This window comes from Rousettus aegyptiacus, unplaced genomic scaffold (assembly GCF_014176215.1).
Source record: "Rousettus aegyptiacus isolate mRouAeg1 unplaced genomic scaffold, mRouAeg1.p scaffold_m13_p_4, whole genome shotgun sequence".
In the NCBI taxonomy this organism is placed as follows: Eukaryota; Metazoa; Chordata; class Mammalia; order Chiroptera; family Pteropodidae; genus Rousettus; species Rousettus aegyptiacus.
The window spans coordinates 40047017-40062770 of record NW_023416307.1 but is presented as its reverse complement, the minus strand read 5'-3'; the positions used below and the strand labels follow the sequence as shown (position 1 = coordinate 40062770).

The window sequence follows — 15754 nt, the reverse complement described above, 5'->3', positions numbered from 1 at the left end:
CCAACTGACACAGGAAGTAAGTGGTAGCAGATGATGAAGCTGAGAGGTAAAGGCAGCATCATTTAGGGCAGTACAGGCCCTGGTAAGGAGTTTACATTTCATTCTAAGTAGCTATTGAGGTATATTAAACTGGGAAGTGAAGTGATCTGATTTGCATTTTAGTAAGATCTTTGCGGCTGCTAGTGGAGAGTAGACAGACTAGCGGTGGGATGGGTGCAAAGGTGGGGCTGGTAACAAAGAAAGCATGCAAAACTATTACCGAAGCAAGGCTCAAATCTGTCTTCCTAATCCAGGGTTTGCAACAGATATGAAGGTATTTCAGCGCCAGATCTTTACGGAGAGCGGACCCTTTTCTTTTGGAAGGGTTCCAGGTTCAGGTTCATGTCTGGTCTTTTTGGATCATTGGGGGAAAGAAACTTTGTTTCCAGGTGTAATTTGCAACATTCGCCCTCCCCCCCCCCCTGCCCCACCACAACACACACTTATGTTTTAGCTACATGAGGGCAGTTTTGTTCTGTTTCTGAAAAATAACTCAGTATTTTGTAAGAAATAGGATAAGGCCAGTTTGAGCTGGTTTTGCAGTTTCAGAATGAAATGCAGTAGCTTTGCCCTTCACTGACACATTAATTCCTGCCTTTTACAATTTCTTTCACATTGTCTCTATTCACACTGATGTCTTCCTTTTCCTTTAGCATTTGATTTCCTGTTCCAGTCATTGTTAGACTTAATTAGCTATTATTTTAACGATTTTAGTGCATATCTTGGCTTCATCTCATCTCCATTGTACTGAGAAGAACCTACATCTGAAACTTATTGTTTTACCTCCTATCAACTGGAAGAGCTAGTATACAGAGGTTATTGGTTCGAATTAAGGAATATATGTCGTTATTTGTACTTATGTGTTCCTGCATCAGTGTTCTTTTCTTTAGTTTCAGAGTTCTAGATGAAATAACTTAGGCATTGATTTATACACAAATAAACAAAATGCTTATTTTTAAAGCTTTTTAGTTATTGCTGGGAGTAAAAAACCAATAGGAGAGTAAGAAGATGATAACAACATGTAGATTTATATATTCTTTTGGAAATCAGGTACTTTAATGTAAATATCACTTCATGTATTTAGCATGTGTTTGAGCATACGTGATATAGTATCATTACGTCCATTTTTCAGATGTAAGATCTAATGCACAGAAGTTTGCATGATATCCCAAATCATCTAGTCTTGCTACTCAAAGTGTGGTCCATGGCATCATTTGAGAGCTTGATAGAAGTGCAGACTCTTATATCTCACCCCAAACCCACTTTAATTTACATTTTAATACATAATTTGCATTTTTATCAAGATCCCCAGGTCCTTTGAAAGCAAACCTTGTCTCATCATTGAGAGATAATTAAATAAAGAGTCTCCTAACTCCCAGCCCTATTTGTTCCCTGTTCATGAGAACTTTGTTGCCTCACATTTTGGGAAAAGGGAAAGTGTTGTTTACTCAGAAGTTTTAATTAATTAAAAATAACTTCCTGTAGGCCAGCTAGGTTACTTACTTTATCATTGCTTTCTCTTCTAATTGGTCTTCTCTTTAGAGGTAAAAATCCTCTCCCTTTTTAATGATGGTTTGCTGGAACCATTTTTTAGTTTAAATAACAACCCTCTCACAAATGTACAATATGCTAATTCCAGAGGATTTGTCAGCTCGGTGCCTATGTGAATTAGTATTATGTTAGATGCTATAATAACATGAACGATGAGAAAAGAATAGTTTCACACATTTTGCCTGGATAGTCAAGATTTGAGACGGCTTGCAAACATTAAGATAGTGGTTAAAACAAAGGTTAAAAGCCAAAAAATAAGTAATGTGAGACTATCATTAGGGCATAGAAAACCAAGGAAATCTACTTTAGGTCTTGGCTGCTCTGATTGAAAAGGAAATTTTGTGGGTTACAATTTATAAGGCTTTGTAATAAAAGGATACTTGCCAATTAGAGGAGCAAGCCTAGCTCTAACTGACTTTAGAAGAAACTTATCGATCATTCTAATAAAGGATATTTAACAATGTGTATAATGATTTTGAAAGAAGTTTTCTATAACTGTAGAATTGTTCTTAGTGAGGCTATTTTGACATAAGCATTTTTATAAATGCTAGAGCAAACTTTACAAGTGCGCTAACTTTCTGTTTGATTGCCTGGTGACATGACTCTGTTGAGAGAATCTAGAAGATATAACGATAAGCATTTTCATTAGGCTAGTTCTCTAGATTGTCAATTGTCTCAGACCCTCTCTGGCTGGGAAAGAGGCAGTCTGTAAGCACTGGCTGTAAATTATAATCACCTTAGGAGCCTTTTAAAGAGGTGTAGTGCTTTAAGGGAGGGGCCTATGATAACTTGGAGGGGAGCGTAGAGGGCTCTTCTGGAATGCTAGGGATGTTTTGTTTCTTCATCTGAGTGCTGGCTACACAAGTGTATTCAGTTTATGAAAACTATATAAAAGCTGTACACTTATGAAGTGTACTTTTTTGTATGTATATTATTTTAGTGAAAAGTTACTTTGTTGTGGGCCTCATCCCCTCAGTTATCTCGATCAGCTCCCGAGCCTGAATGTTTTGTAAAAGTGCTCCAGTTTTTTTAATGTGCCACTAGAGATGAATAACTTTATTACAGGCATTTCAAAATCATTGTCAAATAACTGTAATGAATATAGCAAGTTTGGGAAAAGGGAATATGTTTAATTAGAAGTTTCAATTAAGCAAATTGGTTGATGCAGGTAGGAAATTCTTGGTAATAAGGGTTTGAAAAGTACGACTGGTTCCCTCCACTGTGGAGAGGACACAGCTCATTTCTACTTGAAGGCAGAGCCACCACCACCATCGCCAACTTTGGATCTATATATATATACACTCAAGCATAGAGCAGACTAGATACAAACTGAAAGAGTGGAAGAAATTGTTTTGACAGAGATTTCAAGGTAGGAGCTATGAGTTTTCTCTTTCCTGTTAAAGGTGCATTAGTACTGTGAAGTGAACACTGTGAACAGGCTTGTGATTCTGTGATCCACCAGGAAGCTGAATACATGACTGACAGCTAGGGAATTCGCCCACTGGAGGTAGTAGTAATGTTGGTTTTTCCTTTATGACTCATTTAAATGCTCAATAATACTATGGTTTGGATATATGAGATTGTTCTTTCAGAGAGGAATTAAACTTGTTGATGCCATTCCCGGAATGTGTGGTTGAACTGATATGCACAAGTAGTTAGCTGCTTTTTTTATTCTTAATTATGAAGAGAGAGTATTTATCTAGCTTAGAGTTTTATCAAATTAGGTATCTTTTAAAAAAGGGAGGCTAGTAGCAAACACTTTGAAAATGAAATAAGGAAACAATTATATTCATAATAGTATCAATAAGAATCAAATACTTGGTAATAAATTTAGCAAAAGCAGTTCAAGACCAATGTGTTGAAAACTATAAAACATCATCGAGTAAAATTAAAGAAATCTTAAATAAATGAATACATACATCATTGGAAGACTCAGTATTGTTAAGATGGCAATTCTTTCCAAATTGATCTATAAATTTAATGCACTCTGGTTCAGGTAAGGCTCTAGAACTTTCATATGAATGCTTCAATATCCCAACATGCATTTTTGTAGAAAATGACAAGTTGTTCCTAAAATGGCCAAAAGGCCTAGTATATTGTTAAAACAATTCTGAAAAGACTAACAAATTTATAGGGTTTAGACTCTTGGATTTCAAAACTCGTTATAAAGCTACAGTAGCCAAGATAATGCGGTATCAGAAGGATGAATATATAAGTCAATGGAACAGAATAGAAAGTTGTGTGTGTATGTATATAGTCAATTATTTTTTGAATAAAGTTACTTTTGAATAAAGTAAGCTGTTATTTTCTTTCCTCTGTTTCTTCCCTTTTTTCCTGTCAGTATGTTTGCTCTTAGAAAACATGCTGTCTCTCAGTCACTAATTTTCTTCTTCTGTGAGCTAGAAAGCCAGATAAATACATTTGTTAAAACTGAGTAAGTTGCAAGTAGCTAGGCAAAAGTCTGAGAGTCTTCTTTCACCAAAGTACATATAGACTTTAATATATGACTTTTTGTTTGCCACTTAGCTTTTTTTTTTTAGGAAGGTGACATGGGTACATAATGAGCTGAAGATAAATGAGGTATTATTGTGCTAGTGTGCTCTTTTCCAATTTTTGGGTACCATGGATTCAGTGCTAGGCCAGCTTTATACAAAGACAGAGTCAACAAATCCCCCTTATCTTTACCCCTACTTACAGATATTCCTTGACATTATACTCTAATAGCAGTATTATTTTAAATGAAAATGCTGATTCTTCTGTTACCAAGGAATGGGGACTTAATGTTCAATGGGCACAGAGTTTCTGTTTGGGATGATGAAAATGTTGTGGAGATGGTTGATGATAATGGTTTTACTACACTGCGTACATACTTAATGCCACTGAATTGTCCAATTAAAAGTGGTGGTAATGGTAGTTTATGTTATGTATACATTACCACAATAAAAAAAAATACAGATTCTTCTGGTTCAGGTAAAGCTCTAGAACTTTAATATGAATGCTTCATACATCTGTTTGGAAACAGATTTTGATAGAAACCGTAGTGTACCTCTATCACTGGGGTAGTGAGAGGCCTCCCCAGAGGAAGATGAATTCACCTACATCACAGTTTGCCAGTGGAGCACTAGTAAATTTATCTTTTTATATCTCACTTCTAGGCTATCCATCCAGGATATGGTTTTCTTTCAGAAAACATGGAATTTGCCGAGCTATGTAAGCAAGAAGGAATTATCTTTATAGGTCCTCCTTCATCTGCAATTAGAGACATGGGAATAAAGAGGTATGAGTTTATATCTTTTAAATATAACCATAGGAGGGTCAATTGAAATGGTTTGTTTTACCTACAATAGACATGTTAATTATACTCTTTTGTTGTCATAAGCATAAGTTATTTATCTGCCACTCCAGTGAATTACAGAAAATATTCAGCTAATTAGTATTTCTAACCAATATGTTAATTCTTTGGAGGGAGAGAAAAAACAAGGTGGGATGAGATACCACATGAAAAACTGGATAGAGAAACATTAACATATTTTAATTTTGTATTAATATTTATTGTCTCAGATAGTAGTCCTTTATTTCTCTATGGGATGTTTTCTTTAAAAAGTTCCATTGTATTTTATAGCCTGGGCTATATTTGAAATATTTTACAGTATTGGGGCATCTCAGCTTTTTATTGCTTGTTTTTGGCTTTTTGTTCTAAAGCACATGCAAATCCATAATGGTTGCTGCTGGAGTACCTGTTGTAGAAGGCTATCACGGTGAGGACAAGTCAGACCAATGCCTGAAAGAACATGCTAGGAGAATTGGTTATCCCATCATGATTAAAGCCGTCCGTGGTGCGGGAGGAAAAGTAAGATTATGCGTATTTGCGTTTTCCATTTTAGGCTTGTCTTTTTGTTTTGTTTATGTTGTAATCATAACTGTCTTTCTACCTTAGGGTATGAGGATTGCTAGATTTGAAAAAGAATTTCACGAGCAGCTAGAATCAGCACGGAGGGAAGCTAAATCATCTTTTAATGATGATGCTATGCTGATTGAAAAGTTTGTGGAGAAGCCAAGGTATGTTCAGCTTTTTTTTCTGGCTCAGATTTTTTAAATTATTAAAAAAAAAATGCACACATTATATAAAATATAAAGTTCTAAAAGGATGTAAATACATAAGACCCTCAATCCCACCCCCTTTTATAAAAGGTTACCCCTGTAACCACTTTTATAATATGATGTGCATCCTTCCAGCCTTTTCTATGTAAATAGAAACATTTATACATATATACAGAAAACAAAATATATACAGAACAGTGAATAGAATATTATGTCATGTTTATTATATGCTAATACTATATCATAGATAGCTTTCCATGTCAGTAAATATGGCTCTCCCTCATTCTTTTATTGGGCTTAATGGTTCAATGATATTGGTATGCGATTAAGTTATTCACGTGACTTGCCTGAGGTCCCCCGGCTAGGAGGTAGTGAAGCTTGGATTTGAACCCAGGCAGTTTGAATTCAAAATTCATGCTCAAAGCCACTCTACTAAACTGCTTCTCTAGCTACCATGATAACAAATGCCATGTAAATTTTTAAATTTTTTTTTTATTTTCTGGAATTTCATTTTCATGTCTGTTCCTTAAAATATGATATTGATTATAAAGCTTCCTATATAATAGGTTTTGTGGTAATTTATATGTATAGGTATAGATACATAGATACAGATATAGGCAGGTATAGATATCCTATAAGTCAAGTGACTTTATAAAGAATAATTCATTTAGGAATTTACCTTGGAGGTAATGAACTGAAACTTCAGGCCCTTCCCGTGCATGAGACTCTTTCAAGATCCTCTACCTAATTTTGTATTCTTTATTGTTTTTGTTTCAGGCTGTTCAAAGCTTAGGACTGTCCCAGAGGATGGTGCATAAATTAAATTTATTTAGAGTTAGTTAAAAAAAAAAAAGTCAACCTCAAAATAGGCCAGTCGATTAGGAGAGCACAGCATATGCCATCTATTGGTGGGAAGTAAGAAAAAGACAGAGGAGGTTCTAAGGTAAATTTTTCAAAAAAATACAGGCTCACTATCCAAATTGACATACTCTTGAGTTAGAATTATGTTGGAGACATCAGCTATTTCAGTGACTGTAATTCAATGCCTACAACATATTTTTTTAAAGTTATAAATTCTTTCCTTGTGAAATATTAGCTATATATTACCTCACCTTGTCATTTTTTCCTCCAATATCTGGAAGCTCCTGGAAATTAGGCTCTGCTCACATATTTCTTCTTAATTTTTTCCTATATCAGAGGTCCCCAACACCTGAGCTGTGGACTGGTACCAGTCCATGGCCTATTAGGAACTGGGCCGCACAGTAGGAGGTGAGCAGTGGGTGAGTGAGCGAAGCTTCATCTGTATTTGTAGCCACTGCCCAGCGCTAGCATCACCACCTCAGCTCCACCTCAGATTATCAGGCACAGATTCTCATAGGAGCACTGGTTCCTGGTGCCAAATAGGTTGGGGACCACTGCTCTATATAATACATGGCATACTACTTTCTTCATGATAGGCATCAATAATATTTTTTGAAATATAGAAGTAATATGACTACATTACAAACTTTTGGAAAGTACAGAAGTTAGAAAACAGTCACTCGTAATCACATTCTCTAAGTATTTGCATTTCTATGCTGTATTTTCTAGTAATAGTTTAAAATTATGCTAATCATACTGTATATACTGTTATAGCTTGCTAAATAATTATCTGTTGAATTAATGGCATGCTATAAAGTTGTCAAGGTGATGCTGATAAAAGTAGATACCAAGGTGTTTACAAGCCTTATCAGATTTGTAAAAGACCCTCTTTAAGAATAAAAAATTAGGTACAGGATCTGGGAAGAAATTCATGCAAAGGAAGGGCCTAGAGCTTCAGTTCATTATCTTCAAGGTAAATCTCTCTCTGGTTATGTTTCTTTAATGAATTATTTTTTATAAAGTCACTTGGCTTTCAATATATCTGTATCTTTATCTGTATATCTGTATATATCTATAAGTCATCTGAAAGGCTGGGATAGAAAATAGTCTTCAAAGTGTATTATCTGGAGGGTAATAAAAAAAAAACAGATTCCTTCCTTACTTCATATTTAATATGTATTCTAGATAAATTAAAAATGTAAATAGGAAAATAAAAACTTTAGAACTTTTTAAAAATATCAAGTTGTTCCTGACAGAATCCATCTGTATTCACCTATCTTGCCATACCTCAGTAGTGGCTGGTTGGAGTGGCTATGATTTTATGTACCACCTGGTTCTCAGACACTGTGTGCTCCAGAACCTCTGAGTTAGATAAAGCAACAGGAAAGGTCAGTCAGCAGAAGGAAAATAACACAAGCGATTTGATGAGTACAGAAATCAAAACAGAGAACACCGATCTTTAATGATCTTCCTTTGTAAGCAGCCAAAGGAAAAGTGTTTCTGGGAACTCAGAATAAAAACTGTGTTCTGCTCCTGGTGTGACCCCCCACATGTTCCTTTTAGAACCTGGAGTCCCTGCTATAGTGTCCTCTTCCTTAGAGCAGCTAAAAGATACGGGAGAGTCAGTAGAAGTGGTAGAATTTTACAATTGGAATTTGAAAAACAAACTATACAGCTCCAACATGTAAAGAGCTTGGAAGTTGTTACTCACATTTAAAAAGCAAGTAAAAAGCTGAACAGAGTGAAAGTCAGTGAGGTCACAGGGTAAACCACCACCCCAAAATCTGGGCAGGCATGTGAATACAGTGAATCAGCTGAGATCAGCTTACCAGGAGTAGAAGCTGCTAGAGCCATAAGCTAGTAGTAACACTTACAAGGGAATTTTGAAATATTACTGGAGTCAGAGTGTGGGCTAACTTGATAGTGAAAAACTCCTTAGAGCCCAGTGTTAGAGGCATTCCCAAATTTTAATGGGTTTTATTGCTTGGAACCCCATCATTGTAAAAGTCTGAGAAAAATTTTCTCAGGGGAAAGAGAAAAGTAACCATTTTGAAATAAGTCCAGAGCACTCTATTCTCAATATCAAAGGGAAACTTTGCCAGAACCTTTTCTGTCCTAAGGAAGGGGCTGATAGCCAAATCTAATCTCTAACCTTTTTGTTTCACCTAAGGGAGAAAAAAGGTAAGAAACACTTCTGAAGCATAGAGTCACAGGCCCACTAAAACACTAAGATTTAATCGTTAGTTTATAGAATGCTTTCCATCCTGTGCACTTTACCATGTCACCAGAACTCCAGTATAATAACAGTGGATCATAACTGAAAGAGCTGCAAGACTCAGACACTACTTAAGAAGCAGTTTTTAAGGAAACCCAAAGATAGCAGGAGAAAACAAAACAAGAGTGTGTTTGATGGACTCGTCAGTAAACTGGACACAGCTAAGGAAAGAATCAGTGACCATGAAAATATGTCAATGGAAACTTTCCAAATACAAAGATAAGTAAGTAGAAATGAAAAAAAAATATGACATAAAAGAACTACCCAAGAACTGTGGGGCAATTTAAAAAAGTGTAATGTGGTTATTTGAATAGTACGAGAAGAAAGAAATGAGTGGGAGAATGATATCAAGTAAATCAAGTAATAATAGCCAAAATTTTTCCAAAATTGATGACAGACACCAAACTACAGAACCAGGAAGGAAGTTCAGAGGGCATCAAACAGGATAAATATCAAAGAAATTTTAAAATTATATTCAAACTTTAGGAAAACAAAAACAAATAGAAATTCTTGAAAAATCCAGAGGGGAGGAAAAACACTTTACCTATAGAGGAACAAGGATATGTATTACACCACACTTCTCACCAGAAACCATGCAAGCAAGAATCAAGTAGAGCAAAATGTTTATAAAGTGTTGAAAGAAGGAAAAAAACAACATAAATCTAGAGTTCTGTATGCAGTGAAGTTATCCTTCAGACGTGAAGGAGAAATAAAAATGTCCTTAGACAAAAATTGAGGGAATTTGTCACCAGTAGACTTGCCTTGCAAAAAATGAGAACAGAAGTACTTCAAAGAGAAGGAAAAGTGATACAAAACAGAAACTCAAATCTAATAAAAGAACATTACAGAAGGAATAAATGAAGGTAAAATAAAATCTCTTATTTTATTTGATCTCACGGTTAACGGTTCAAAATAATAATAGCAAGAATGTATTTGGTGGTGATAGCTTGAGGATAAATAAAAAGAGGAGGAGAGGTCAAGAAGACATCCAAAAGGAAGAGATCGGCTCCTATTTTGTTGGACAGGTGGAAAATTTTTCAGTAGGAATGATATATCAAGAAAATAAATTCTTCTGAGTGAAGAATTTATAAATTAATAATAATTTATAAATTAATAAAGTACTTCATGAGGTGAACAAAAAGGAACACATATGAGCCACTGTGCTGAAGAGTATATTTACAAGAATTCCTGGGTTTTAAAATTTTTTCTTCTATGTTCGACATTTTTATTTTTAAAAAATCTAAAGGGAAGACATTTGCTGATTATTTGTTTCTATATTATGGTGGTGAATATGTGAGGTGAACTATGGTGTGAATAAGCCTACTGAGAAGAATGTTTTTGTGTTCACCAGGTGGTCTGTGTTATCCTTGTTTTTGTGTTATATGCATTTACCCTTAATTGACTTCTCTTTATAAAATAATAGCTTTACTATTTTATACACCACATTGAGGTGCCTTTATTTGTTTGGGGTTTTTTCTTTTTTGTGATTTAATGTTAGTATAGTCTTAAAAACTAATGATTCATATTAATTTATTTCTTAACATTTTATGATGAGCCATTTTAATTTTCAATCTGCCATAATTTATAAAATCTGACTGTAAGAGCTGGTCTTGAAAAATCTTACCGTAAAATGTTTTCATTGTTTTTTAAGGATATATGAAATAAGACTATAACTTATAATTTTGATGTAGTAAGATTTATTTGTCTTTCCTATAACAGTTTGTACTTTTTGTAACTTGCTCCTATTCTAAGGTCATAAAGATAGTCTCCTATGTTTTCTGTCTTTTCTTATGTTCCAGTCATTTCATTTTTTTCTTTAATATGCATCCAATAAATGGAAAGGTTTTCATCAAGTGTTTACAAATTTAACTATAGTTATGTTTCTCAATTCATATCCTCTATTTTGAGGTGAAAATATCCCATCTTAAAATAAAAATAGAAGAATCCTGGTGACCTTGACCAATGTGATATTTGTCATTTATAAAAAAGTATATTAATATCTGTGTTCACTTTTAAATAGGCATGTAGAAGTCCAGGTATTTGGTGATTGCCATGGCAATGCTGTGCACTTGTTTGAAAGAGACTGTAGTATACAGAGGAGGCATCAGAAAATCATTGAGGAAGCCCCAGCGGTAAGGACCTTGTGAAGAAATTTGTAGGCGTCTCTGTAATAGAAACCCCAGTCACTCTGATTTTCACATCAGAAATTTGTAAAGCTAGTATTTCTCCCTAAGTCCTGCTAAACAACCCCTTCCCAGTAGTAATGTAAAGATAGGGCTCCACCACAGTGTTAGGGATGAGGAAGGTATTGGTGTTCTGGGGCTGCCATACAGAGGACACAGCAGGGCCATGCTCCATCTGGATAGTTTCTAGGAAAATCTTCGCTGATCCAAGTACCTCCCTGTTAGTCACTTAGTAATTGTCTTGGTTATCAGATAGACTATCACATTATTTCTGTCCAAGCAACCCATATTTTACTTAATAATGGCTCCAGAGCTCAAATGGAGTGATGCCGATAATTCGGACATGCCAAAGAAGCTGTAAGTGAAAAGTTATGTCTGTATAGGGGGAAAAAAAAAAAAAACATATGTAGAGTTTGTGACTCTCTGGGGTTTCAGGCACATACTGGAGGTCTTGGAACATATACCCCACAGATAAGAGGAGAATTCATACATGTTTTTATCAATATGTATTTCTATTTGATCAAGGACTTGAAGTTTCTGATTAATCAGTTTGTTATTCAAATTTTAATTTCTGTTGCAGAATATGTTATATCTTTTGAAGTAAATGTCAACAATAATTTTAGTAAAGTGTTATTTTCAAACAGACTGCTTAAATATATATCTTTAGAGCACAGTTTTTAAAATGTTAAAAATTTCGCCTATTTATTGACATCCATTTCTTTTTATGTACCTTTCTTATTAACTTGGAATCTCAAGGTTCACCATTATTCCAAGATAATTATTGGGCAAATGACTTAGATTGCTTTATCATCTTCAAATAGAGATCATTCAAAGCTTTCATATAGAAACAGTTTAGTTTTAAGTGAACATACAGTTATAAAAGTTGTTATGTAAGTGCAAGGGACAAAGATATGTAGTAATGCTGAGGAATATCTGTAATTCATAGAAATTACCAGCAGAACTATTAAACAGTTGTCAATTAAACAAAAATTGTGACAGTTAAACTGTAGTACAGGACAGTGCTTCTTGGTGAAATGTATAACATTAGCTTTTTATCTTTATTATCTCTTTAATGCAATATTTGGTATACAGAAATGTAATATTATCTTAATGGAAATTTTAAGAGGGGCTAGGTACTAATGGAAATTTATTTTAAATATTTTTCATAGCCCGGTATTAAACCCGAAGTAAGAAAAAAGCTTGGAGAAGCTGCAGTCAGAGCTGCTAAAGCTGTAAATTATGTCGGAGCAGGTTTGTTAAGATTTGTTTCTAATAGAGAAGGAGAAACAGTTATTTATGTTTCAGAGGCAAAAGAAGCATATATCTCTGCAATCAGTGACTTTCAAACTTTTTTGATCAGATCTACAGAAGAAATATATTTTGTATTGAGACCCCATATTTATACATAAGTGTTTGTATTTATATTCATATTTTTGAAAAAAAATTTTCACAAAATAGTACTTATGCTAATTATGTATACTATTTGATATTTTCTCTCCTATTTTAAATTAAAATCACCAAATTGATTTTTTGCATTTTTGAAACTAATAAACTTTATTTTTTTACAGCAGTTTGAGGTTCACAGCAAAATTGAGCAAAAAAACCCCGATATTTTCCCACACACACAGCCTCCCCACTATCAGCATTCTACATTAGAGTGGTACATTTGTTATAATCAATAAACCTATCCTGACACATCATTATCACTCACAGAAGGTAGTTCACATTAGGTTTCAGTCTTGATGTTGTACGTTCTGAGTTTGGACATATATTTAACGACATGTATCTACCATTGTGGTATCATACAGAGTGGTTTCATTGCCCAAAAGATCCTGTGCTCCGCTCTTATCCTTCCCTGCCTCCAACCCCTGAGAACCACTGATCTTTTTTATTGCCTCCATAGTTTTGCCCTTTTCCAGAATGTTATGTATTTAGAAGTATACAACATGTAGCTTTTTAAGATCAGCTTATTTCACTTACTAATATGAACTGAAGTTTCTTCCATGTCTCTTCATGGCTCGATAGCTCATTTCCTTTCAGCACTGAACAACATTCTATTGTCTGGATGTACCACAGTTTGTTTATCCTCTCACCCACTGAAGGACATCTCGGTTGCTTCCAAATTTTGGCAATTATAAATAAAGCTGCTATAAACATCCATGTGTAGATTTTTGCATGGACATAAGTTTCAATTCATTTGGATAAATACCAAGGAGCAGGAGTGCTGGATCGTGTGGTGAGATTATATTTAATTACATAAGAAACTGCCAAGCTGTTGTCAAAGTGTATATACCACTTTTCATTCTTAGCAACAATGAGAATTCCTGTCGCTCTACATCGTCATCAATCCAGATTTTGACCATTCTCATAGATGTGTAGTGGTATCTTATTGTTTTAATTTGCATTTCCCTGATGAAATATGATGTGGAGCATCTTCTCATATGCTTGCTTGGTATCTGCTTTATCAATTATTCCTTCCATGGACTACGCATTTTTTGTTCTATCTAAAACGTCACCATATCTGAGGTCATCTAGGTTTTTTCCTGTGTTATCTCCTTGGAGTTTTGTAGTTTGGGGTTTTACATTTAGGTCTATGATCATTCTTAGTTAATTTTTATGAAAAGTATAAGATCTGTGTCTAGAATTATTTTTTTTTGCATGTGGATGTCCAGTTGTTTTAGCATCATTTGTTGAAAGGACTACTTTGCAGTATTTATTGCCCTTTCTCCTTTGTCATAGATTGGTTGACTGTATTTATGTGGATCTATTTCTGGGCTCTTTATTCTGTTTTATTGATCTATTTGTTCTTTCACTAGTACTTCATTGTTTCGATTACTGTAGCTCCATAGTAAGTCTTGAAGTAAGGTTGTTTCAGTCCTCCAACTTTGTTCTTCTTCGGTATTGAGTTGGCTATTCTGAGTCTTTTGCCTCTCCATAGAAACTTTAGAATCAGTTTTTTGATATCCATGAAATAACTTGCTGGGATTTTGATTGGGATTGCATTGAACTTATAGATTAAGTTTAGAAGAACTGACATCTTGACTCTATTGAATCTTTCTGCCCATGAACATGGAATATCTTTCCATTTATTTAGTTCTTCTTTGACTTATTTCATCAGAGTTTTATAATTTTTTAATATAAATCTTGTATATAATTTGTAAAATTTATACCTATTTTGAGAGATGCTAATGTAAATGTGCTTTTAATTTCAAGTTCACTTATTCCTCATTGATGTATAGGAAAACAATTGTATATTAATCTTATATCCTGCCACTTTGGTATAATTACTTATTAGTTCCAGGAGTTTTTGTTGTTGTTGTTGTTGTTGTTGCTGTTGTTTCTTTCAGATTATCTACATATGTGATCAAGTCATCTTGTGAACAGATGGTTTTATTTCTTCCTTCTAAATCTGTATACCTTTTATTTCCTTTTCCTGTTGCATTAGCTAGGACTTCCAGTGCAGTGTTGAAAAGGAGTGGTGAGAACATACATCCTTGCCTTATTTCTGATCTTAGTGGGAAAGCTTCTAGTTTCTCACCAATAAGTATGATATAAGTTGAAGGTTTTTTTTGTAAATCTTTATCCAGAAAATTCCTCTCTGTTCCCAGTTTGAGAGTTTTTATTATAATTGTAGTTTGGGTTTCATCAAATGCTTTTTCTGCATCTGTTGATACCATCATGTGATTCTTTAGCCTGTTAATGCGATGGGTTACACTAATTGATTTCCAAATGCTGAACCAGCCTTGCATACTTGGGATAAATCCCAAGTTATGGTGGATAATTCTTTTTGTACACTGTTAGATTTGATTCACTAATATTTTGATGGGAATTTTTGCAATTTTGTTCATGAGAGATATTAGTCCGTAGATTTCTTTTCTTATAATGTCTTTGGTACGGGTATTAGGATAATGCTGGCCACATAGAATGAGTTAGGAAGTATTCTGTCTGCTTTTATCTTCTGGAAGGGATTATAGAGAATTGGTATAATTTCTTACTTAAATGTTTTGTGGAATTCACCAGTGAACCCATCTGAGCCTGCTGCTTTCTGTTTTAGAAGCTTATTACTGATTGATTCAATTTCTTTAATAGATATAGGCCTATTCAGATTGTCTCTTTCTTCTTGTGTTGAGTGTTGGCACATTGTGTCTTTCAAGGAATTCGTTCATCTAGGTTATCAAACTTGTGAGTGTAGAATTGTGCATAATATTTCTTTATTATCCTTTTAATGTCCGTAGGAACCGCTAGTGATTGTCCCTTTTTTAATTTCCAATATTTTTGTCTTATCTTTATTTTTCTTTATAGCCTGGCTAGAGGCTTATCAATTTTATTGATCTTTTCAAGCAACTAGCTTTAGGTTTTGTTGATTTTCTCTATTTTCTGTTCTTCAATATCATGTATTTCTACTCTAATTTTTGTTTCTTTTTTTCCTGCTTACTTCGGAATTAACTTGCTCTTCTTTTTCTAGTTTCCTAAAATGGAAGCTTAGGTTATGGATTTTTAAATATGGTTAGGCATAGTTTTTTCTCTTAAGTGTATGGATTCTATGTTATAAATCTCCCTCTAGGCACTGTTTTTGGTGCCTCTCAAAAGTTTTGATAAGGTGTATTTCCATTTTTTTTCTTTTTTTTTTTTAATTTTTATTTAAAAATTTTTTTTTTGGGGGGGAGGTGACATTGGTTAACGAAATCCAGTAAGTTTCCGATGTACAATTTAACAGTAAGGCATATATATATTGCATTGTGCG

General features: G+C 34.2%; 1 protein-coding gene across 6 annotated transcripts in view; it reads left to right on the top strand.

Moving 5' to 3' along the window:
- MCCC1 (methylcrotonoyl-CoA carboxylase 1) overlaps window positions 1–15754 on the top strand; it is a 50416-nt gene that overhangs the window by 8686 nt on the left and 25976 nt on the right. For 5 of the 6 annotated variants that reach the window (XR_004950391.1, XM_016138010.2, XM_036219014.1 and 2 more), the window contains 5 exons: window positions 4746–4867; window positions 5293–5440; window positions 5528–5649; window positions 10848–10959; window positions 12180–12261. Coding sequence is in view for 5 of the 6 variants with exons in the window: in XM_016138010.2 (XP_015993496.2) it covers window positions 4746–4867; window positions 5293–5440; window positions 5528–5649; window positions 10848–10959; window positions 12180–12261 (586 nt within the window). In the remaining variant the exon portion in view is untranslated. The remainder of the gene's footprint in view (window positions 1–4745; window positions 4868–5292; window positions 5441–5527; window positions 5650–10847; window positions 10960–12179; window positions 12262–15754) is intronic. The other variant, XM_036219015.1, reaches the window with a different exon arrangement.